This window comes from Peromyscus leucopus, chromosome 5, assembly GCF_004664715.2.
Source record: "Peromyscus leucopus breed LL Stock chromosome 5, UCI_PerLeu_2.1, whole genome shotgun sequence".
NCBI classification, from domain to species: Eukaryota; Metazoa; Chordata; class Mammalia; order Rodentia; family Cricetidae; genus Peromyscus; species Peromyscus leucopus.
Genome location: NC_051067.1, coordinates 124146438 through 124171483, shown reverse-complemented (window position 1 = coordinate 124171483; position 25046 = coordinate 124146438). Strand labels below are relative to the sequence as shown.

Sequence of the window (25046 nt, the reverse complement as noted above, 5' to 3'; positions counted from 1 at the left end):
TGTGTCATGCCATGTGGTCGGTAAGGACAGGACTCAACTAGGAGCCACCAGGGGACTCCAGCCCTGGGCCGTGGGGCTGCAACACAGCAACAGCCCTGCACCATGCCATGCGGCTGGCGGGGGCAGACTCGACTAGAACCACCTGCTGCCTATGGCACCGGGCGGTCAGACACCATTATGGTTGGTGAGTGAGTACAGGGTGGAGAGGTGGAAGAGAGAGGTGGAGCGGTTCATGGGCTGGGGAGAGGCAGATCTGAAGAGGTGAGGGTAGTGAGGAACAGGCTGATGTGAATGGCCTGCTTGCCACCTGAGACCAAGGTGATGTCTGGGCCTGGGCTATTGCCAAGGGCTCATCTTGGTCCAAGGCCCCAAGCAGCTGAGGAGCCATGGGTTGATACCTGTGGCTCCTGTCCCCACTGAGGGCCATGCAGAGAGGCCTGTACTCTGGGCCGCCACCTGGGGCCAGGTTGGTGTCTGGGGCCATGCTCCCTCAGGGGCCATGCCGATCTGAGTGGCCTGCACTGCCATTTGGGGCCATGGTGACATCTCAGCCGGGGCTGCTGCTGAGGACCGTGTCTGGGTCCGTGGTCCCACCACAGCTGGGGTCTGTTGATGTCTGGTGGCCCATGGTGCCACCCACCAAAGGCCACATGGATGCCCAGGGTCTAGGCCGCAACCTGTGACCATGTTTATGTCTGAGGCCTGTGCTGCCACCTGGAGCCATGGTGACATCTGAGCCCAGGCTGTGGCCTAAGACCATGCCTGAGTCTGTGGTTCTACCACAGCCAGGGGCTGTATTGACATTTATGGCCCATGTTGCCACCAAAGGCCACACGGATGCCCAGGGTCTAGGCCACAACCTGTGGTCCTGTGGGTGATGTGGGTGTCCAGGGGCCATGCTGCTGCCAGGGCTATTCTGATTTGAGTGGCCTGTGCTGTCACCCAGGGCCATGGTGTCATCTGGGCCAGCGCTGCTGCTGAGGGTCATGTCTGGGTCTGTGTGGTCCTGCTGTGGCTGGTATCTGTGTTGACGTCTACGGCTCGTGTCCCCACGGGGTGGTGGGGGCAGTGGTCATAGGAAGCGAGTGTTGAAATCTGAGGGCCTTGCTGAGCTGGTCTCGCCCATCGCTGGTCCTGGGTAGCTGGCGCTGCCCCGTGTTGGATACTGTAGCAGGAGAGCTGGCCCCCTGCAGTCAGGAAAGGTGGCCCCACCCCTCGTCACGGGTGTGCACTTCACCTGGGCAGCACGCTAGAGCTGACCCTGTTGTTGGGGGTGCAGGTGAGCTGGCTCTGAGGGCGTGAGAACAGCAGCGCTCATCCTGCCCCCCACTCATCTGCCATGTGATGGCATGGGTGAGGGAAAGATGCTCCCCACCATCTGTAGCAGGCAAGAGAGCTGCCTCCGGGGTCCCGAAAGTGGAAGAGCTAGCCCTGCCCTTCATCAGCTGCAGCACACGGGAGAGCAGACTATTGGAGAAATTATTTTGGCCACTCCACGTAGTTAAAAGGATATTTATTTAATGGCGTAACTCACAAATTAAGTAATGGGTAGGTCGCAGGGTCTGGGGAAGGTGTAATGCAGTCCAGCGGTGTTCTCTGGAGCTCTACACAGTCAATCTGCACTGGTCAGCTTCCCGGCACCGAGAGAGCGCCCAGAGCGAGCGCTGGCCCATCCAGCTCTCGGGTCCCCCGGTGCCTCCCCTCGCCCCGCCTCGTAGGCGTGACAGTTGCCAGAGTCTCAATGGGGGTTGGAACTTCCAGATCCAAGCTGGAATGGCTACCCACTACATCTCCCCCTTTTTGTCTAAATAAGAAGGTTCTAAACTAATACAAGACTATATACAAAGGAATGGTTATCAAATATTGTCCAGAAATAATGAGAGATAATGACCTAGATAAGATGGAACTACAACCAATGCAAACAATATCAAGCAAGAAACACATACTAAAATCCAGAGAAGTATAGAGCATAGGTAAACAGCATGTTATAAAGATCATTCAAAGGTGTCCTATCCTAAAGAACCTGAATCTAATACTTAATATGTTCTATCTAAGATATTATATATACCAAGTTGTAACTATAACTGCTAGTCTTCAATCCCATCAAAGACCTGAGAAGGAACATAATGGTACCTGAGAAATGGTAGATGGATGCAAGCAACTTTCGGGAATCTTGCAAGAGTAGACCAAGACAGCTGGCAGCCTGGACAGTCACCTAATGTTTCTCAGCATTGTTGGTGCATTCAAATTGGCTACAGGCCTAGAGTATCTGACAGACCATTTTCAGAAGCAGGATTTCTGAAAGACCATCTTACCCTGTCTTGGCAGAGTACAGTGGTCGCTTTCCTTGTGTCCCGCTTGTCCAGAAAGGAGAGCATTGCATTTGTACTGTCAGCCATCAAGGCAAGGGCAGTTCTTTGCCCAGTAGGCCATTTTGTGCCAAAAGACAAACTTCCAAATGGAAATGTCTTAGAAGCCCAACATTCTCTCGGGATCAATTGGTGCAGCCAGGAGCAATTGTGTCTCACGTCAACAGAATTCTAAGTTATTTAAATGCCATATTCTCCAGGTCTATGAAGTGTTTGAAGATTACCTGCCCATCTAACCTATGTATCTGTAAATCTGGATAACCTAACTAACGTAACTATAGAGATGACAAGCATAGGCGACTATAAATCTATAAATCTTATCTATCGAAATAACCTAAGGACTAAGGCTTCACGTAAATAAGGTAAACAGTCTATAAGCAAATGTATGGTGAAGAACGATGACTTCAAAATTGTGACAATACACAAGATATTTATAACAGAGGTAGGAATATATAGTGCGATATGCAATATGACAATAATATTAAATATATATCAATATACCGAATATCCTAAACAGAAGTAGAACATATATAAAGTATGACAGATATAAATTTACATTTGTATCAATATAAAAATGTTTCAAATAAGAGTAGAAATATATGTACATTATAACAAATATAGTTCTGTATTTGTATCAATATACAAATTATCTTAAACAGGAGTATAAAAATAGTCTACATTTGTATCAACATATAAGATTCTATAACAGTACAAATTACAGTGCAAATTATCTAAGGTTGCTATTTTACTAAGTTTGTTTACTAGTATATACAATGATTTACCATCATATCTTATACCTATCCGTTCCATTTCTTCTTCCCCCCCCCCCCCCCCTTTTTTTTTTTTTTTTTACAATCCTGAGTTAATATTTTCTTCCACCCCCAACCCTATAACCGTCATCCATAACCCTGAGAATTATGAAACCTAAGGGAGAAGGGGCGTCGTTTTCTTAGAATTGCTTCCTGCCGTTAGGGGGTGGTGTTATCTCTGTTGGGTACTGTGAGAAAGCTCAGATAGTTAAATCTCAGTTAGACTAACTGTAGGTTCTGCAGCAAGTTTTAGAGTAATGGGTAAGATTGTCTGAAATTCTGGCAAGAAGTGTAGTATGATGATGATTACCATGGCATCATTCTGGATTGGGTAGAGTTGTTGTTCTTGGGGCCCCATCTTCCTTCTGGTGACTTCTGAGATTGCTATTGGAAAAACTTATTTGTTATCAAAAATGGGAGGTTTGGATTTAAAGAGGACATAGCATGTAAGAAAGGATTCTGAGAAATCAAGAGTAAGCATGGAGAGAAGCCCTCCAGCTACAGCAGACCTTGAACCCTACCAGGGCAGCACACCAGAGCTAACCCTGCTGTCAGTGGGGCAGGTGAGCTTGCTCTGAGGCCATGAGAGCAGGAGAGCTGACCCTGCCGCCCCCTCAAATGTCCCCTACAGCAATCGAGAGAGAGGGCCCTGCACCTTGCCTGGGCAAGACAATGGTGGTGTCCTTTTTAAAAAACTGTTGCTGCCTTTTAAGCCACACTGTTCGAATCCACAGCTGCATGCTACCAGCAGTGGTTGGTTATGCCAAGAGCCACAGCCTGAGGGAATTCTGTTCCCTCAGGCACTGACTCTTTCAAAAAGCTACGAAGGGAACTTAACTAAACCTCTGTCCCTCTAAAGAACTCAAGATTCAAAGGTTAAGGGGGGATTCTGCTCTTCAGAGAGGCTGAGTAGCAAGTAACTAACTCACCTCTCCTTGCTCATGTCCTCCACAAAGCCCCCCTGCTTAAAACACCTTCTCCACCTGGCTCCTCCCTACCACTTCCTGTCAGCTAGTTGCTGACGCAGCCTCCTGGCCACAGGTGAATTTTATTTAATCAAACACATCTTTGCATCATTCAACAAATGCTCCAGAACATAAACAAAAGTAACACACCTTGAAATAATCTATATCACAGTGGAGCTAGCCCTGATGGTGTGAGTGTGGGTGAGCTGGACCGGAGAGCCTGAGAGCAGGCAGACTGGTCCCCCTCTTTGCCGCAGGCTGTGTTGGGTGAACTGGTCCCCCTCTTTGCTGCAGGCTATGTTGGGTGGGCTGCCTGAGGCAGTGCTCACCTGGGTAGTGAATGAGGATGAAGGAGAGCTGGCAGGCTGACCAACCCAGCTACCACCCAGGCCCAGAACAAGGGCTGTGGGTTGGCCCACCCCAACACCCACCCCATCTGTGATTTGCTGGAGCATGTGAAGGGGATGAGCCTACAGATCCAAAGCTGCAGGATCCCCATGACACAGGACAACAACAGAATATCCAAGAGAGCCCCAGTGAGAGCCCAGCATCGGTGGCGCAGCAGAAGCCAGAGGCCGAGAGCCAGACCAAGGGCTCATGGCCATGAACACTTCCATGTGGGGATGAAAGGACTGAAGGGTGAACTGTGTGTCTCAACAGGCTGCACTTCAGCTTCCTCGGGATTTTTCTTTTTCTTTTTCTTTTAAAATTTGTTTTTTTGGGGGAGGCTGCAAGGATGGAGGGTGGATATGGGATGAGTGGGATCGGGATGCATGGTGTGTAATCTGCAAAGAATAAAAGTAAAAAAAAAAATTACATGTTATATAAGTCTGGGTTGGCTTTATGATTAAAATGTTTTAAATATATATATGAAAAAAAGTGGAAAGAAACAGGAAAACCACTCCATGTCAACCTTTGGCCTCCACAAACGTGTACAGCCATGCACACACAGCGGATACATGCACACGGATGTAACATAAAATTTAAAAAGCATGCAGTTATTGCTGCTTTGTGGCAAATGTTGGGCCTCTGCCCTACACCAGGGTGGAGCCACTGGTGCAGGTGTATCAGAAATGCAGGAGCCATTAGTGGCTCCTGTCAGGACACGAAGACACTGGTGTCCGCATGGGGAAGGTGTGTCTGGTGATGGGCGGATGTGGCGTCTCCACACAGCTCTCTGAAATAGTCTTGTTTTCACAGGAGTGGGATGGCACTAGGGAAGTTGCCTGCCTCTGAGGTATATTCCTGGCTCTGAAGTCCTTTAAAGCAAGCTATCTGGTGGCTCCACCATCCTCTTCTTTCCTGAGTCTGAACTTGGGCTTTTTTGCCCCATGGGAAATAGCAGCCAGCCATGAGCGCAGGGCTGCATGCTTTCTGGAGCTGAGACTGCAGATGGGGGCTTGTGGAGGGGTCGTGACCTGTCACGTGGCACTGATGTAGCCTGCTTCCTATTTTGGGTGTCTAGCGCTCCAATCTCCAAGGCACAGCATTTTTGTCAATCTGATGGCCCAACCATTCCTTTCAAAGAGGTTGTGGTGTGACCTCTAGTGGGGGCTCAGGGTCACTGCAGCCCACAATACCTGAGCCAAGACAACACTTTTAGTGCGTGCACAGCCTTGACTGGCTTTCAAGTCCACAGATAGCACAAGGCAGTGTCCTATGTCCTCTGGGGCAGCTTCTGTGAGTGAGGGCATTCCCTACCCTCTTGCAAACAGGAGATATGTCTGACACCTTGTCCTGCTTCAGTCACCACCTCCTGCCTGGTAAACCAGTGTCTATCTGTCTGTCTGTCTGCATCCCTCCAAGTAGTGGGCTCCTGGCCCTTCCCTGGAAGGGGTTCTGTCCAGGGAGAGGCTCCCCTGCAGCCCCAGCCTTACCAAATGCTGGTAGAGGAGACCCCTCTCACAATGTGGGGCTGTGAATATAGGTAGGAGAGGAAGCAGAAACTTGAGGTGAATTGTTTGCCCAAGGCTACAGAGCTAGAAACCTTTTCAAATAGATGAGCCTTGTCAGGCATTTTTTTGGATAGTAGGATTGTCTGCGTGTTCCCCTCATGAAGCCCAGGTGGCTCTGAGCCCTTTACTTTCTCGCCTCTGCCTTCTGAGTGCAGGCATGAGCAAACCACTCCCGTCTGGCTAGAATTGGTTTGTTTATAGGCTATGCCGGGGATTAAACCCAGGACCTTGCATATGCTGGACAAATGCTTTACGACTCATTGAGCTATCCCAGCAAGTGCATGGATTTATTTATTTGCTTTTTTGAGATGAGGGCCACTTAAGCCCTACAGTGGGGACAGAATGTTGTCATCCCTCCATGTCGAAATTGACCTGTACTTCACTCCTTTCCCCCTTCCAGAGTGTCCAGTCTATGCACACAGGAGGGGTTCAGTCCCTTCTCAGGGCCATTTTCGGTGTGTTTTTACAAGTGCTTCCGTGGGGATATATACTGGAGAGACGGCATGTCTCTAAACAGATGAGGTTGGCTTGAAATGCTCCTGCTGCTTCAGTCTTTCGAGTGCTGGGACTACAGGGTTGTATCTCCACACCTGCACATCCTCCAGAAATCTAATAGTGCGTGCTGTTACCTGTCTGTGCTTTATCCTTCCAAGGGGCCGATTGGGCTGCCCACTTACAGCCATCGGTCCTACAGAAGTCATTTCCCTGTTGAGACTATACACCTGCCCATGTTGGGGTTCCCCCACCCTGCTGCACCTGTCACTCACACGCCTGCATGGCTGAATACTCACTCTGGTGTGCACCTCATAGCTTGTCTCTCTGCTGGTGGACCTTGGATTGTTCACAGTTGGATGTTTTATAAATAGTCATACATACCCTGGTATATCTTTTGTGTGGCTAGGGTTTTCAGAGAGGGACAGGCACTGTGGGGTCACAGCTGAAGAACCTGCCCAGGGCTGGAGAGATGACTCACTGTTTACAAGAGCTAGCTGCTCTTTCAGAGGACCTGGGTTTTATTCCCAGCACCCACAAGGCAGCCCACAACCATCTATAACTCGTTTCCGGAGCTCTAATGTCCTCTTCTGGCACTGTGGTGCACATACAAAAATGAAGGCAAACACACATACACATAAAATAAATACTTAACCCAGGTGGAGCTCCAAGAGTCCAATAGACGAGAGAGAGGAGGGATTATATAAGCAGGAGATATTGAGACCATGATTGGTAAAAGTACAGAGACAACTAGCCAAACTAGTGGAAACACATGAACTGTGGACCAATAGCTGAGGAGCCCCCATGGAACTGGACTAGGCCCTCTGGATAAGTGAGACAGTTGTTTAGCTTGAACTGTTTAGGAGGCCCTCAGGCAGTGGGACCCAAACCTGTCCTTGGTGCATGAGCTGGCTTTTTGGAACCTAGCGCCTATGCTGGGACACTTTGCTCAGCTTCTGTGCAGGGAGGAGGGGATTGGACCTGCCTCAACTGAATGTACCAGGCTCTGCAGACTCCCCAGGGGAGACCTTGCCTTGGAGGAGGTGGGAATGGGGGATGGGATGGGGGGGGAAGTGTGGGGAGCGGGAGGAGGGAGGACAGGGGAATTCGTGGCTGATGTGTAAAACGAATAGAAAAATCTCTTAATTAAAAAAAAAAAAAGAGCTGGGCGTTGGTGGCACATGCCTTTAATCCCAGCACTCGGGAGGCAGAGCCAGGCGGATCTCTGTGAGTTCAAGGCCAGCCTGGGTTACAGAGTGAGTTCTAGGAAAGGCACAAAGCTACACAGAGAGAAACCCTGTCTTGAAAAACCAAAATAAATAAATAAATAAAATAATAAATAAACAAATACTTAAAAAACATCCTGCCTAGGTCTGATAGTGGCTGCAGCATCTTGCTTTCCCACCATCACAGGATGAGTGTGTGCTGTCCCCTAACCTCGGATGGCACAGCCATATCTGAATGGAACGGCAGAAGTCATAAAGCCAGCACAGCTGCTTGACAAAGATCCAGCACAGCTGAGCCGCATGATGGCTGCCATGCCACCTTTGGTTTTCATCTCCTCCTGTTGCATACTCGAGGGACTTTTAATATTTGTACAATTCGGGGATATTGGATTAATGGAAAATTTCTTATGAATCATTTATGCCTTCTCCCAGGAATGCTGCTTCTAAGCTTCCCGAGGGAAGTCCTGAACATACTATTCTCCGCAACCCCCCCTCGAGGTTGTGACACATAAAGAAGTCAGAGGTCTCTTCATGAGGCTATGAGACATTCTTGAAACATCTGTCCTTGTACTTACTCAGGAACAAGATAATCAAAATGAAGTAAACTTTAAAAGGTCAACAAGATTCGGTGGGCTAGAGGAGTTGGCCACACATCAGATTATGGACCTCTTCCTACTGTACACTCAATTATGTGGTATATACCCCTGCCCTACACAGAGACATATTGATGAGCAAAGTATGGAGTGGAAAGATGATAAAAGAATGAGATGTCAGGACCCCCCTTTCTTAGAAAAGTTAGCACATGCAGAGCCACTGTGGTGTTATATGGCCAAGAAACAAAAGAATGCCAGGATTAGACATAATAGACAAATTCTATAAAGATATAAAATACAAACATTGTTTATGCCAGAATTTGAATAATAACTGCAGCAACTTTAGCCTGAGGGCTTTTCCCTAGGCACTATGATCATTAAGAGTTAATAATACACTGCTTGAGACATGGCAAAATGCCCAAGGTGGCTTGAAGATTTTGTTTTGGTCTAGTGTCCTTGAAGCAACCAGAGCTACCAGCCTGAGAAGAGGCTGTCATATGCCTCTAGATTCTTAAAAATTGGGTTTTGGGTTAATGAATAAGAATGTTAACTCTGTTTATTAATGATGTCAAAACTTGGGGAAAATAATTGGAAATGATAACTCTGTTTTATCATAGTTTATTAATGATGACTAAAAGATGAGCAAAAGGAAGTGAAGCACATGTCCAAAAACAAAAATGATATGATCTATGTTTTGGAACATCATGAATGTATCCCTGCTTACTAAATTCTGTATAAATAAAGAAGCATTCTGGCTGCTAGTCAGTCAGGCTGCAAGATTCTCCCGACCACTATGGCCTGGCTCATCTACTCTCCTCACCAACTCTTTACATCCTCTGCTGGGACCTGTCCACTGCTGGGGATGGCTCCTGGCACTTGCAGCCCCTCATTATCCCCGGGGAATTTCCACCCCAGTCATCATGACAGGCTGCAGCGGTGCTCATTAATGGCCAAGGTATGCAAACCTGAATGATGGCCATGCACATTAGATGTCTGTTCAAGGCCTCTGCACTGTCCCTGCAGAAAACACCAGGGGAGAAGGGTGGGAGGGAGGAAGCAGGCAGAAGGAGCCAGCTGGGTAGGGAACCCTGGGGGCTGGAGTCTGGGGACAAAACCATATGGGCCAGTGGGTGGCCATGGACCTTCCATCCTGCAGAGAATGCACACCTGGAAGCCTGATGACAAACTCTTTGCTGCTGCTGCTTCTCTTCTTCCTCCTCCTCCTGGTTTTCTTTGTGCAGCTTTGGAGTCTGTCCTGGAACTCGCTTTGTAGACCTGGCTGGCTTCGAATTCACAGAGATCCACCTGCCTCTGCCTCCCAAGTGCTGGGATTAAAGGCGTGTGCCACCACCACCTGGCAACTCTTTGCTTCTTATGGGTCCAAGGAAGCCCAGCCTGGGTGCTGAGAACTCACTTTCTTGACTGCAATTCTCTGTCTCTCGGTGTCACCCCAAGAGACACTGAGGGAAAGGAATGTGGAAAGTGCCCAGCACCTACAAACCGTAGCTGTTATCACCTGCACCTCCGTCATCTGAAGCTCACACTCTGCCTTGCGCAGTCAGCTCTTAGTGAGGTCTCTTATGTGGACCCTCAGAAGTGAAGCCTTCAAACAGCTGGTGACAGGCAGAGCAATTTGGGCTGAGGGAGGAGGTGGTTTAATAAAGGGACCACATAGCACTGTGGAGCAGCAAGGAACATCAGTCATGTCAGGGAAGGAGGCTGAGCCACTGAGTGGATGGAGTCTGTCAGTGTGGCTGTTTGGAAGAGGATGCATGTGTATGTGCCCACGTTAACTATGGCCCTGGATACCATAAGGACTGTGGGATTCTCAAAATCCCACAGAAGGCCCTGAACAGGATGAGAATATACCCTGGCGGCCTTCCTGAGAATGGCCTACAGGTATGCGGGGCACTGAGCCAGCTGCTGTGGGGCCTGGAGGTATGGGTTCCTGAGTGTCAAGGTATGGCTGAGGAGCTAGGGAGGGTTGGATGTGGGGCAGAGCTGAGGGAAGAGCTGACGGCTGGGCCTGACTCCACTTGCCTGTGCACCAGTGGGGTTCTGATGAACCACTCAGTGCCTGGGTCCCACCGGTCTGTGGCTAAAGTCTGGAGCCTGCTGCATTCACTGGAGTCAGGACAGCTGCTGCATGCACTGGAGTCCTGTGATGGGGGGACCTTTTGCAGGTAACCACACGGAAAGCCACCACGGAGCTCTATGCACCCTGAGCCTAGCACAGTAGACCTCTTTTCTGTCCACTTCTGCAGTCCCTGGACCTACGCTGCCCTTCTGGAGTCCACAGGGAAGAAGGGGTGCCTGAGAGAGACGGCCTGTCCTACTTATCATCACCGTGGAGCTTCTGTTCCCAGCATTCCACAGTTAGTTCCATTGGAAGGCCAGCTCCCACAGAGCACCATGGTTGTGGGGGACACAGAGGGTGCACAGACAAGTAGGTGGCTGCTACTCCCAGATATGTCACAGGGAGCCCTGGGACCATGGGGTGCAGGCTAACAGAGGCATTTGGGAAGCAGCAGGCTATCAGAGCCTGAGTGGCCCCCTTTCCTTTCCTGCTCTGACGACAGTGAGCAAGATGATGGTGACACTGTGTCCCATATGATACTGGGGGAGGATGGAGTGAAGGAGGACCAGGCACAGCCACTGAAAGAACTGGGACGTGTTACCACTGGAGACAGGGAGGAAAGGGTGGCGATGACACCAGTGACCCTGAGAGGGAAAGGTAAGGGCCAAGACAGCAGAGCTGACAGTGTCTGCCCACAGTCAGAGCAAGAAGCTAAGAGCCCCACAGCAAGGGCACCAGACCAAAAAAAATGTCATCTGCGCTGGCCCGTGGTGGCGCACACCTTTAAGCCCAGCACTCAGGAGGCAGAGGCAGGTAAATCTCTGTGAGTTCGTGGCAAGCCTGGTCTACAGAGTGAGTTCTAGGACAGCCAAGGCTACACAAAGAAACCCTGTCTTGAAAAACCAAACCAACCAAACAAAAAACACCAAAACCCAAAACTCATCTTAAATTGGAAGAGAAGGAGGAGGAGGAGGAGGAGGAGGAGGAGGAGGAGGAGGAGGAGGAGGAGGAGAAGAAGAAGAAGAAGAAGAAGAAGAAGAAGAAGAAGAAGAATGTAAACTAACGTTGGTCAGAGGCACTGGGCTGAACTTGCCCTAGAACCCTCCAAAGTCCAGCCTGAAAGGCCTGGAAAGTGTCTTCAGCAGGGCATTGTGTTCCTAGCATTTTGTTTTCTTTTCCTTTCCTTTCCCCTTTTCATTTCCCTCCCTCCCTCCCTCCCTCCCTCCCTCCCTCCCTCCCTCCCTCCTTCCCTCCTTCCTTCCTTCCTTCCTTCCTTCCTTCTTCTGAATCAGGTTACTCTGTAGACCTGGAATTCTAGACAATCCTCATGCTCTCCAGTGGCCTCTGTGCTCAACCTCCTGAGCAGCTGGGATGATATCTCTCCATTTGATAACGAATGGCTTTGGGTAGAAGTGGGCCCCTGATGATATCTGGGACCCACAGAGGTAATGTAGCCCATGGGAACATCCACGTCCTGTCCTACCTCCTCCTGTCTCTTTTCAGGGGACCGGGACCGGGGTGCCTTGTGCACGCACAGGACCATCCACAGGAAATGGTGAGTGGTCTCCGGCTGGGCTCCACGTCAACTGGGGCGACGAGAGCAATGGGAGTGGGAGCCAAAGGTCCAGAAACCACTCTGTCCCACGGTTCCCAGGAGCCGCTGCTGCAAGTAGCCAATCAGCTGTCAGCTCAGTGCACTACCAAATACGACAGCTCCTGATTGGCTGCTTGAGGACCAATCAGCTAGTCGAGCGGGAAGCTGTTGCGAAGCACCGCGACCCTCCGGCCCTTGCGAGGAGGCTGGCCCTCGCCTGGCCCTGGTCCGACACGGCTGTGTAGCGCATGCCCTGCACTGTGCATCATGACAGATCAGGTCAGCCTAGAGCCTGCACAGGTGACCTCGGAGCTCACCTGTGAGTGCCTGGAGCCCCGGGGCCGCCCGGTCCAGCGGTAGCGCAGTGGTAAAGAAACGGAAGGGCGACCTACTCCTTCCATCCCCGGAAATGTCAGGAGCAGCCCTTCAGGCATGGCTGTATCCAGGTGTGCAAGGACTGTGACCCTACATGGTTTCTCCCCAGCCCTCGCCTTTCCTTTGTGCTAGCTTCCTTCCTAGGCCAGGTGACCACCCAGACCGTATAGGATTCCTTGTTATTAGGGTAGCTCCTTCATCAAAAAAGGAGCCCAACTGCTCCTACTAGTTCCACATTTAGTCTCAAGGGTTCTGACGCTGTAGTGATCAGTCTCTGAGTCCAGTTTGACCTCACCTCCAGGCGGGGATGCTGTGGGTAGTCCGGATGCTGTGCAGATCAGCCCCCATGTCTTGTTTTCGGTCATCAGCTAGGAAAATTGAGTGCAGAGGCCTGAAACACACCCAGACACTCCTGTGGTCCCAGCACTTGGGAGACTGAAGCAGGAGGATTGCTGTGGGTTCGAGGCAAGCCTGGCAAAATAGAGCAACAACAAAGCGGACCAGTAATGACTGTGGTGATTATAATGAAACACAAAACCACTCAGATAGTGTGTGTGCTTTCTGACGTGGTGAAGCAAGATGACACCCACCGTGGAAAATCAGCTTTGCCTGGCATTCAATGTCTACACACCAGAGATCCTCATGGCCAGCATCTTGGCAGTGTGTGGCTGGGGGCGGGGAAGAGTAACTGTTACTCTAAGAATTCTGTCCTGCTGTGTCCCCTCTATCCTCTTCTGCCCCTCTGTGGCACTCTGCCCACTCTGTTCTGTTCTCTGTGCCCCTGTGTCTTGCCCTGTCTTCCTTGAGGCGAAGTCACCAGGTCTACTGGGTTTCTGTTGCCGTTCTGACAGGCTCTCCCTCTTATTGCCGGAAGCCAGTGTATACCCGACAAAGCCTCGGTGGAGCCCTGGGAGGTTCTAGCCTTAGGACCCTCCTGAGAACCAAGCCTGGCTTTGGTTGGAGTGTACTGAACAAGTTGGCTTGGGAACACAGGGCCCCACACCAGTGGGGAGGTTATCACGTGGGTGAGTCTGCCTTTCTGTCATCGGAAGCACCTCCTGGGCTCAGAAGGAAGACTTCTCCACACGGAGCTTAGTGCCAAGGGTCACCAGTGCCCAGCCTACAGTTTGCATGGAGGCCAGAACACCCTGAGCTGTGTGCTTTTCTTTTCTAGGAAGGGTTCATTTCAGACCTTTGGAAAGGAGGTGTGCATCACAGGTCACTCGGTAAGGACATGCCCTCAGCCTCTTATGCCTCCTGTGGGTGAAAGGGTGGGGGGAGATGAGGGTCTCAGGCTGGACCCTGCCTAGAAGCGTGTGGTTGTATGGGTCATCTCTGTGCCCACATACTTCTGTGTAGTGTCACTTCCTCCCTTCTAGTCCCTCCTGAGACCAGAAGCCCCTTCAGTGACTTGCCCTGGTCATCAGCTTCTTTGTCTGCCCCATGGAGGGGGGGTGGCCCCAGCAGGTGACCAGGACCATGCAGAAAGCCACAGGGAGTTGTCACCTCCTCCCGACTCGAGTTGCTCGAATCTTCCTTAGACTGACTTGCTCACCGTGAGGAAGCAGTGAGTGGCCAGGATTCCGCCCAACTCAGCTTGTAGACCCAAGCTGGTAAACCTGTAGCCAGCCTCATCCTGAGCCACAGGTGGACCTGAGTACCTGTCCCTTCCCCTGGGTGCTGTCCTTCACTACTGTCACAAATGCCTTTCACACTTACTTCTGTCCTCTGTGTCTTGCTTAGTTAGGTGCAACCTGGTTTGTGGTGATATATTGTGTACCTCGATAAAACTTACCTGGGCTTCAGAGGACAGAGCCAGCCACTAAATTAGACATAGAGGTCAGGCAGTGGTGGCACACACCTTTAATCCTATCACTCGAGAGGCAGAGATCCGTCTGGATCTCTGTGAGTTCAAGGTCACACTGGGCTACATGAAATTGATCCAGTATAAGAGAGACACAGCGCCAGGTGATGGTGGCACACGCCTTTAATCCCGGGAAATGACATGACAGGACACAGAAAGGTAGATAAGGTGTGAGGAAACAGGAACTCTCTCTCTTGAGGCTGAGGATTTCATAGAGGTGAGCCAGTGGCTGGCTCTGTCCTCTGATCCCTAGGTAAGCTTTATTGGGGTACACAATACATCACCACACTGGTTGGTTCTATCCTCTGTGTGTCTTACTCAGGTGTACCCCGGACTCTGCACCGTCCTTCAGGAGTGCACATGTTGCCAATGCTATGCCAGGTTTGGGGGCCACTTGCCTGTGCCCCGGGCTGATGCACTGCTGCCCTACTGGGTCCCTCTGTCCCTGAGACCACGAAAGCAGGTAACTAAGTGACTTGGCAGGTCATCACTTAGGGCCAGGACACAGAATCATAGGTATTGTATGAATGAAGTTTCTGAGACACAGTTTTGGTTTTAGCTGGGGATTGAACGAGCTAAGTAAGTCCTTTCCACCGAGTGACAGTCCCTGCCCACCTTCTTCTTCTCTTTCCTGCCCACCTCTTTTGTTTCTTTTTAATTGTGTGTGTGTGTGTGTGTGTGTGTGTGTGTGTGTGTGTGTGTGTACACGTATGTACGTACATACATGTGGCACCATGGTACACTTGTGGAGATCAGAAGACTATCTTTGGGGGTTGGTTCCCTCCTTTAACCACATGGGTTCCAGGGATCAAACTCATGTCAGGCTTTGTGGCCATTTGTCCTTTCCTGGTAAACCATTTCTTTGGCTTACACAGTTCTTATGAGATTCATTCATATGACATGGGTATTAGGTCTGGAGTGTTCTCCCATCTCCCTTGTACCTGCTTCTCTTCCGTGGGCACCATGTCCACCGAGAGCAATTCACTGAGTGACGTGCGTGGCATTGACACCCACGGATCGGCCCCTGGCCTCATTTTCCAGGGCCAAAGGAACTCAGCAAGAGCTCCCTGGACTTGGGTGGAGAGGTAGAAGGTCAGTTACCTTGTTCCTGCCACAGGCTTCTAGACAGTTCGTTTACCACTGACAGTGTGCCAAGGAAGTTCTTCAGCATGTGAGATCAAGGCCAGCCTAGTCTACATAGTGATTTTCAGGCCAGCCAGGGCTACATGTAAAAACCCTGTCTCAACCCCCCCCTCAAATAAAATAAAATACCAATAAATAAATTAATTAAAAAAGAAAGAAAGAAAAGGACCACACAGCTCCTAATTCTTTCCAAACAGTCCCAGCAAGTACAGACCAAGTATTCAAACACAGGAGCCTATCAGGGTCCTTCTTATTCAAACTACCACAAATACCATGCCTATTAGGAAATATTTTTTTTACATTTATTGATTGATTGATTGATTGATTGTGTTGTGTATGTATGTGTGTGTGGGATGCATATGTGCCAAGGGGCATGTGGAGAAAGTCAGAGGACAATTTACAGTAGTCAGTTCTCCTTCCACTGTGAGTCCCAGGGATGGAACACAGAGGTACGGGGTAGGCAGCAGGTGCCCTTACCTGCTGAGTCATCTTGCTGGCCTCTGTGCCTGGTGGTGCTGGAGGTGGAATCCATGTCCCTGCGCATGCTACGCAAGCATTCTACTAGCTGGGCTGTAGCCTTCCCTCTTAAAGTCAGAGTCTCTCTGTGTGGACCAGACTAGCCCCGAACTCACGAAGGTCCACCTGCTTTCTGAATGCTGTCATTAAAGGTATGTGCCACCATGCCTGCCCCCCCTCACCCTTTTGAACCTTTCTTACTGTCCACTGGTAGGTCTCAAAGATGATGCGGTGTTATGTCCCCAGAGCCATAAGGTCGTGCCGTTGCCCCTGCCACAGCTTTGGGGGGCGCCTTCCGATGCCCAGGGAGAGGGCTGTCATGCCCTATTGGGTGCCCCAGGGGCTGAGGTCACAGAAGAAGGTAAGAAGGGAGCCTGTGAGACAGGGCTGAGTGAGGGGTGGGAAGGGGAGGAGTCCAAGGGGGCACCCCCTCCATGATGGCCATGGCGAGGGCAGCTGAGGGCAGAAGGTCGTGTCTTGTGGAGGCTGCTGGGAAGTGTGAGCCTCATTCTCTGAGCATAGCGAGGGGTCATCTGGTATCCAGGCCACTGCCTCTATTCCTCTTCGCTGTCTCCTCCTCCCTCTTCCTCCGCACCATGCCCTGTGCCCAGCCTCGTCTCTGTATCTGTCTATAGGCCTGCAGAGGTGGCTGAGAGGGACCATGGCCCTGGGTTTTCTCCCTCTGGACCCATCTGCACCCCCACAGCTGTAGTTCTAGGCCACGATGCTGGGATTGGCCACATCCAGCCTTCCTGCAGCTTAGAGGGTCTCCCCAGTATTTGAGACTAGCTAGAAGTCTTTTTTTCTTTTCTTCTGCCTTCCTACTTTTTGGGTTCTCCATCACCGAGCAGCAAGCTATCTCCAGCACAGAGAACTCAGTCCTGAACTGGGAGCCACACCACCCCTGCCCCGAGGTCTTAAGTCCTGATCACCCCCTCCCTCCCCCCACATATACACACACACTGCGGGTCTCTAGATGACATACTGATCCACTTTCTCTTCTCTTAGGTGGTGAAGAGGTTGGAGAATGTTAAAGGCACTACAGGTAACTCCACACCATGTGTCACCTCATTCTGCCCTGGGAAAGGGGTGGGGCAAGGCCACGCAGGTGACACAGCCATCTCCAACCCTTGCCAGGTGTCACAGCCCGCCGGCTGCCTTCTTACAAATGATGGAGGCAGACCACCAGTCTTAGCAGTGACAAGCTAGGGCTGACAGTGTCTAAAGTGGGTTTATTTAAGCTATGAACTTCTGTTACTTGTGGTATGTAGTGTGTGTACATGTTCATTTTTGAACTGGTGTGTATTTCTGATGTGACAGCTCTTGTATCACACACACACACACACACACACACACACACACACACACACACATGTGCATGCCTTATACAGCGGATGTGTGCTGCACAAGTGTATTCATATGCTCATGCATGTGACCTGGCATGCATGCATTCCTGTATTCATGATTGATAATGTATGCTCACATTCATGTGCTCAGTGTATGTTCCTACACACTTGGCAGCATACTCACACATTGGTGATGTAGCCCTCAGACATAACCCCCATGGCTCAGCTCTCTGAGAGAGACAGTCTCCTCCCCATGTTATTTGTGTTTTTTGAACTCTGTCCTGGACTTGATTTTGAAGGCACGTCCAGGCTTTGGTCTGGTGCTTCTTCAGTGCACTATGCCAGCTCTGCACAGGAAGTCCCTTGTGCAGGATCTGGGTTGGGGATGGCATTCTAAAAAGGCATATGAGAGGAGCGTTCAGAAGGAAAGGGTGAGAAGCGCTTGGGAAATGGATAGCCACCAACCAACCTGGTCTTATTTATTTATTTATTTATTTATTTATATTTTTTTCTATTATCAGCTTGATACAGTATAAATTCTTATCCTAATAGTGAAATGTTTCACCGAGGCTCGCCCAGTGATTGAGTAAAAACAAAACTTATTATAAGCCACAGTCATCCTAGGGTCCCCCCTGCTATATAGCCTCCCTGGTTCTGTGGGTTGCAGTCTGATTGTTCTTTGTTTTATATCTAGAATCCACTTATGAGTGAGTCCATACCATGTTTGTCCTTCTGAGTCTGGGTTACCTCACTCAGGATGATATTTTCTAGTTCCATCCATTTGCCTGCAAATTTCATGCTGTCATTGTTTTTCTCTGCTGAGTAGTACTCCACTGTGTATATGTACCACATTTTCTTAATCCATTCTTCAGTTGATGGGCATCTAGGTTGTTTCCAGGTGCTGGCTATTATGAACAGTGCTGCTATGAATGTAGTTGAGCATGTATCTTTGTGGTATGATTGAGCATTCCTTGGGTATATGCCCAAGCGTGTATGGCTGGGTCTTGAGGTAGATGGATTCCCAATTTTCTGAGAAACCACGATACTGATTTCCACAGTGGTTGTACAAGTTTACATTCCCACCAACAGTGGAGGAGTGTTCCCTTTGCTCCGCATCCTCTCCAACATTGACTGTCATTGGTGTTTTTGATCATAGCCATTCTGACAGGTGTAAGGTGGTATCTCAGAGTCATTTTGATTTGCATTTCCCTGATGACTAAGGATGTTGAGCATTTCTTTAAATGTCTTTCAGCCATTTGAGATTCTTCTTTGGAGAATTCTCTGTTTAGCTCTTTAGCCCAACCTGTTCTTAAATGTGTAAAAATGTCCAGTTCCCAATCCCAGAAGCAACACTGTTACTCCAGAGTGCAGATCCTCCCAGCCCTGCAGACACGGCTTGAAGACATCAGGTTTTGAAGCATGGCATTTGTTGGGGACAGCCCGAGGGTACTCAGCACTCTCATCAGTGTTGGGAAATGTCATAGCAAAATCTTGGGATGACTTGAGCCTGTTGTCACGGTAGAATGAATGCAGTGGGCCGTACCCGAAATGCAGCACTTGCTATTGGGAGACAGAGCTCTGAGCCACCGTGACATTGACACAGTGACCATGTCCCCAGGACTCAAGTCTCCTGGAAAATCAGGTCCTAGGAAGCCACACAAAAGGATGTCCTCAGACATGTTCAGAGTTGGAACCTGCAGGGTTCAGAGGGAGGGCAGAAAGGTGAGTGGTAGGTGCCTGGCGGGGCAGGGGTGGAGGTAAGAGTAGACCTCCCTCCCCTCCCCGGGAGCTAAGGACCGAACCCAGGGCCTTGTGCTTGCTAGGCCAGCACTCTACCACTGAGCTAAATCCCCAACCCCAAGAGTGGACTTTTACCCCAGGGAGGCTCCCAAGAGCGGAGCAGGCTCCGGCAAAGTCAGAAGCCCACACTGGAACCTTCTCCCAGGAACATGAGAGAATCAGGGAACTGTCTCCAGACCCAGTGGCGGCTCCCTTGAGGTCTGTTTTCGTCGACTGCTTTCACTTTGAATACTTTACATTATTAGGAAAGGTGAGTTTATTGTCAAATTATAGGATTAGCTGATAGATTTTCAAAACCAGTGTTAGGTTTTACTCCATTCATGTTTTCCCTTTTTTTTTTTTTAGGACTTACTTACTTTTATTTTATGTATGTGTTTTCATGCATGCAGTGCCCATGGAGGCCAGAAAAGGGCATCAGATCCCCTAGAACTGGAGTTACAGATGGTTGTGGGCCATCATGTGGGTGCTGAGGATGGAACCCTGGTCCTCTCTCTGCAAGAGAGGACAGCGCTCTAGCCTCTGAGCTCTTTCTCCAGCTCCTCCAGTCACGCTCTAGTTGAGGTGATTTGTTTGTTTTCAAGGTGAGACCTTCCTGTGTTGCCCCAGCTGTTGTGAACTCCTGGGCTCAAGCTGTCGTCCCTCCTCAGCCTTCCCTGTGGTAGGGACTGCAGGCGCTTCACTGTGTCCCTCAGTTCAGGTGACTTACAGAATACATTCCTCAAGCCTCTCACCTGTTCATGCTAGGAGACCTGGAAGGAAGGATCAGGAGGATAGCCTGTCTACACTTTTGTCCCCTCTTCCAGCTCAGTGTGATTTAATTATTTTGTTTCATATCTGACTGGTTTCCACTTGAAGATAGTGCGTGCACGTGTGTGTGTGTGTGTGTGTGTGTGTGTGTGTGTGTGTGTGTGTGTGTGTGCATGCGTGTGTGTGAGTGCATGCTAGAATCACAGTCAGGGCCTTTCACATGCTGGACTACACCCACCAGACACATTTTTGATCTTTTATTTTTCTCGAAAATGAGGGTTCCATGATTGATTTTCTCCTCTGTACTCTAGTGGGATTTTTTCAGAAGAAAATGTATTTATCATATTGCATATTAAGAGTATTTTTGCAGCTGGGTGGTGGTGGTGCACGCCTTTAATCCCAGCACTCGGGAGGCAGAACTGGAGGATCTCTGTGAGTTCGAGGCCAGCCTGGGCTACCAAGTGAGTTCCAGGAAAGGTGCAAAGCTACACAGGGAAACCCTGTCTCGAACCCCCCCGCCAAAGTATTTTTGCATTGATACAATTAGGGCTTATATTTCTATCAATAAGCAGAGGGAGATGGAGGCCAGCCTGGTCTACAGAGTGAGTTCCAGGTCAGCCAGGGCTACACAGAGAAACCCTGTCTTGAAACAAACAAACAAACAAACAGAAATGGTCTGCTGAGTCACCCTGCACCTTGTCTGCTTGGGACCAGTTCCCCACAGCCCCACACTCCCAGGTGGCGTCATGCTCTGTCCTCAAGAGTGTTCCTCTTGCTCCTAGAGTGCTCCCTGGACTCAAGCAGCCGCCATGGCTGTTGGCGGGTTCGTGGGGACCAGCGTCTCCTCCTCAAGTGGCGGCAGCTCCAGGCCCTTCATCAGGATGAGCTGCCTCAGGCGCTCAGGCCTCAGGAGGATGAGCCACATGCTGGCCGCTTGGGCCTCTTCCTGCCCATCAGCTTCAATCTCCTGACCCTGCTGCAGGCTGTCCTGAGGGCCATCATGGCCATTCGGTGAGCTGCTGGGGAGGTGAGAAGGGGTGGGCCTAGACTCATCATTCACTTTGGAATCCAGAGTCCCTGCCACCAGCATCTTGCCCCAGACTTGCCTTATGTCCTTTACTGAAAGACCGTTGAGCCCTTGGACACCATGGTAACAGCACTTGTAAGCCTCTTCCAAGAAGTGCCCCTGGCTTCACGGGCCTGGCTCTGGGGCAGTGGTGGTGGCCCAGCCCCCTTGTCCAGCTGGGATGTGGGGAGCCCTGTGAACCTTCACGTCGCATACCTGACTGCCCCTGTGGCCTGGCAGACACTTGATGGCAGGGAGTCCAGCTCAGAGCCTACGGAGGAGCAAGGATGCTATGGAGCTTCTCCTCCCAGCTCTACAAAGCTAGGTGTTTTCTCCCTTCCTGTGAGTGGGTGCAGAAGGTCAGAGTCTCACTGGGGTCCCACAGCTGGGAGTCAGAGATGCTGTGCTGACCCAGTCCACTCCCCCAGTTCCTGAGCGTAGTGGGGAACCCAGTGACTGAGGGCGCACCCGCACCATCCTCTCTGTGAAGGCTCTCGGCAAGCCCATGCCCAGGACAGCGAGCGCTCAGCCCGGGGGACGGTTCCCAGCACTTGCCTTTCTCTTGGCTTTCTAGCCATTTGTTCTGGGACTGAAGTGGAGTCTTCAGCTACTGTCAAGATCCTCAGCAAGAATGTCAGTCACCATCATGGTCCTCAAGGGAAAAGCCCTCAGATGAGGAGGATCTGTGACACTTGCTGTTTCCACACACGACAAGATCTGCACCCATGATCCAATTTGAACTAGAAGCCACCATGTGACTGTTAGTTGGAGGGGGGCTGGTGTGAATGTCCAAACGAGTCTGTTATGAATGCAGCCAATAAATGTTATTTGTGAAACTCTAAACTAGCAGCTTAAAGATTATTTCATACTGTGTGCTCTGTGCATGTGTGTCTGTGCACCGTGTGTGTGCCTGGGTGCACATGGAGGCCAGAAGAGGGTGGAACTGGAGTCACAGACGGTATGAACCATCACGTGGGTGCTGGGAATTTGAACCCGGGTCCTCTGGAAGAAAAGCCAGTGCTCTTAACCACTGAGTCATCTCTCCTGTCCCCAGCCACATTTAAAGGATGACCCGTGGTTTTCCTTTGGTAGGAGAAACTTGTCCTCTATGTCTCTGGAGGGGGCTTGTCTCTGCATCTCTTTCCTCTCAAGGATTGACAGGGTTTTATTTGGGGGTTTTTGTTTGTTTGTTTGTTTTGTGTGTGTATGTTTTGTTGCTTTGAGACAGAGTCTCTTACATAGCCCAGGCTGTAGTGGAGTTCTACTCCCTCTGTAGACCAGGCTAGCCTTGATCTCACAGAGATCCACCTGCCTCTGCCTCCCAAGTGCTGGGATTGAAGGTGTGAATCAACACACCTGGCCTGAAAGGGTTTTATTTATGGCATTTTTTATGGGACAAAAGAGTGTCCCATTTTAATGCCAAATAGCATGTAAAATTGTATGTGAATTGAAAATTTACATTTATTTATGTTTTAAAAAAATGTGTGCAAGAACTGTATAGTGTTCTAACTGCTGTGCCTCTCCAGAATCTTGAGTTTTTTTTTCTTTTCGTTTTTTGAGACAGGGTTTCTCTGTGTAGCTTTGCGCCTTTCCTGGAACTCACTCTGTAGACCAGGCTGGCCTCGAACTCACAAAGATCCTCCTGGCTCTGCCTCCCGAGTGCTGGGATTAAAGGCGTGCGCCACCGCCGCCCAGCTTGAGTTTATTTTTATTTGTTTTTGTTTGTTTGTTGTTTTGAGACAGGGTTCTTCATGTAGACCAGGCTGGCCTCAACCCTGATTCTCCTGCCTCCCCCCTCCAAGTGCTGGACTTCTAGGTGTGTAACACCACGGTTGGCATGAACTAAAATGTGGATGGGGACATCATTCGCATGATGTAAAAGTCACCACCTCGAAGTTCATTCATTCGCTGAACCTGGAGCTTGGCTCTCGGGGTCTCCCTGCCTGCATCCCCAGTGCTGGGGTTCCTGGTGTGCACTGCTGCCCCAATTTCTCTTTGTGGAAATGCTGGGACTCTGAATTCAGGTCCTGATGCTTTCCCACAGGCGCTCTGCCCACTGAGCCATCTCTCCAGCGCCTCCAAAGGATCCTGCAGGAGACCCTCACCATCCTCCCTCCCACCCTGAGGTCCCCTCCCAGTCCTTCACAGCTGGGAATCCAGTCTGCTTCGACTTTAGAGCCCTGGGTCCCAGCCTTCTGCGGGATAAGATTTCCACACTCTACCAGCGTCTGTCTCCTCGGCCTCACACAACCGACCCAGAGTGTGCAGGGACCTGCCTTCCCTCTCGGCAGCTGGCGAGAGCGGCAGCCTGGTCCCCCAAAGCCTAGCCTGTACTGTGCACAGCAGCTGTGACACTTCTGTCCTGAGACAGCAGAGCGGAGGTCAATGGCAGCTTTTGTGCTTGAAGGCAACAACGTGCTCTGGGCCAAGAGCTGAAGGAGTCTGTGAGTGAGGCCATCCTCCTGGCAGAGGGTCGGTCAAGCACTGCCAAGTCTGTGGCCGTTGGGCTCCAGCAGGCTCCAGATGCTACCCAACTGTACTGGACCGCACAAGTAGATGGTGCCTAGCTCCCAACACAGCGGCGTTGCCTCTCAAAGGCAGGCGGTACAACCACAGGCTCCCCCTGCGAGGGATCCGCACCCCCAAGAACTTGACACTCATCTGCTCCTTTTCTCAAGAGTTGTCCGTTGGCCGCCTTCCCTGGGTCTCAGAGGTCACCACTCAGCTTTGGGGGGAGGTGGTCATCATTCTCCTGGGCATGCTCCCTCCTAGATGCCCATACCCAAAGCTCTGAACAGCGCATTCATATGCAAACATCTTACAGATGGTTCCTCTCTGGCTACCCTTAGTGGAGAGGCAGGAGAATTCAGGAGTCCTTTTTGCACAGTGCTGGGGTGGGGGGACAGAACAGTTGAGGACCCTGGACATTGGGTTGCTTATTCTCCATCTCCTTTAGGAATGGGGGAAAGCCACAGGAAGAAAGGGTCTGGATTGTTCTTTGCACACATCTGGAGTCTGAATCCCAAAGCTGACAGCTGATAAGTGACACCCTAGTTATATATGCCCAAATGTGACTGCACTGGACCCAGGTTCCAACATTCTTATGAAAACAAACCAAAACCTTGCCAGTAGACTCTGGGAGTGTCTGACTGCAGCATCCTGGCTGTGGCTGAGGTGACATGGCAGGGCTCCTTACCCACTTGGTGCTTGCCTAGGACCTATGGTATCTGAGCCACAGCCATGGTGCCCTATGGTGTCTGAGCCACAGCCATGATGACCTTGTCTGCTGAGACCCCAGCGTAGACACAATAGCACGCAGTGACAACTTCCCCCAATGAAGGAGTGAGTTCTGGAGCACCACCCTGCCAGCAGACATCACACTCTGTTCACGGAAGTGGCCACGTGCCCACAAGTGGGCTTGGGGAAGTCAGCTGGTAGGTGAAGGGTTGGGCATGGTCTGGCGGGAGCCCTTGCAGCCTGACTTTTTCTCTCTCTGCTTTGTGCCAGCTGGGGCCTCCTGTCTGGCCTCTGTGGCTCATAGGCTTCGCTCACACAGCCTCCCAGAATGCCTCCGCTCCAGTGCTGTGTCGTAAGAGCTCCACAGGGTAGAGGCACTGTCTGGCTGTCCACCCTCGTCATTGTAACTCTGTTGCTGTGGGCACCTTTCTCTTCTCTCCCCCTGCCTAGTTCCCAGGATTTTCTGGTTACCTATGTCTGACTAGGGTAACCTAGTCACTAGAAGCTGGAAGGTGCTACTCAGGGCATCCAGTCTAACCACTTTATTCCCAGACAGGGATGCTGGGTCCAGAGAGTGGAGTGCCCGTCCACAGTCCCTGCTGCTGGGTCCAGAGAGTGGAGTGCCCGTCCACAGTCCCTGCTGCTGGGTCCAGAGAGTGGAGTGCCCCGTCCATAATCCCTGCTGCTGGCAGATGCAAGGCTTGCCTGCAGCTTCTTTTTCCTGTCCAGGCTGCTTCCAGGGACCTCCTCCCCACCTCTCCTCCATGAGGAGACTTCCCACACTCCCTGCCAAAGGAATGGCAGGTGATCTCCTTTTAGGGACCCTGGCTTGATGGGGAAATGGAAGCCTTCAATCAATTGATGATGTCTGC

At 50.7% G+C, this 25046-nt stretch overlaps 1 protein-coding gene across 1 annotated transcript; it reads left to right on the top strand.

Moving 5' to 3' along the window:
- The first annotated feature begins 10818 nt into the window (after positions 1–10818).
- C5H16orf95 (chromosome 5 C16orf95 homolog) lies at positions 10819–21780 on the top strand. Its single transcript, XM_037205625.1, has 8 exons — positions 10819–11143; positions 11990–12041; positions 13630–13681; positions 14642–14782; positions 16193–16339; positions 16987–17023; positions 20654–20882; positions 21512–21780. Exons 1-8 carry the CDS (start codon positions 11020–11022, stop codon positions 21528–21530), a joined length of 801 nt encoding a protein of 266 aa, XP_037061520.1. The 5' UTR covers positions 10819–11019; the 3' UTR covers positions 21531–21780.
- The last annotated feature ends 3266 nt before the right edge of the window (positions 21781–25046 follow it).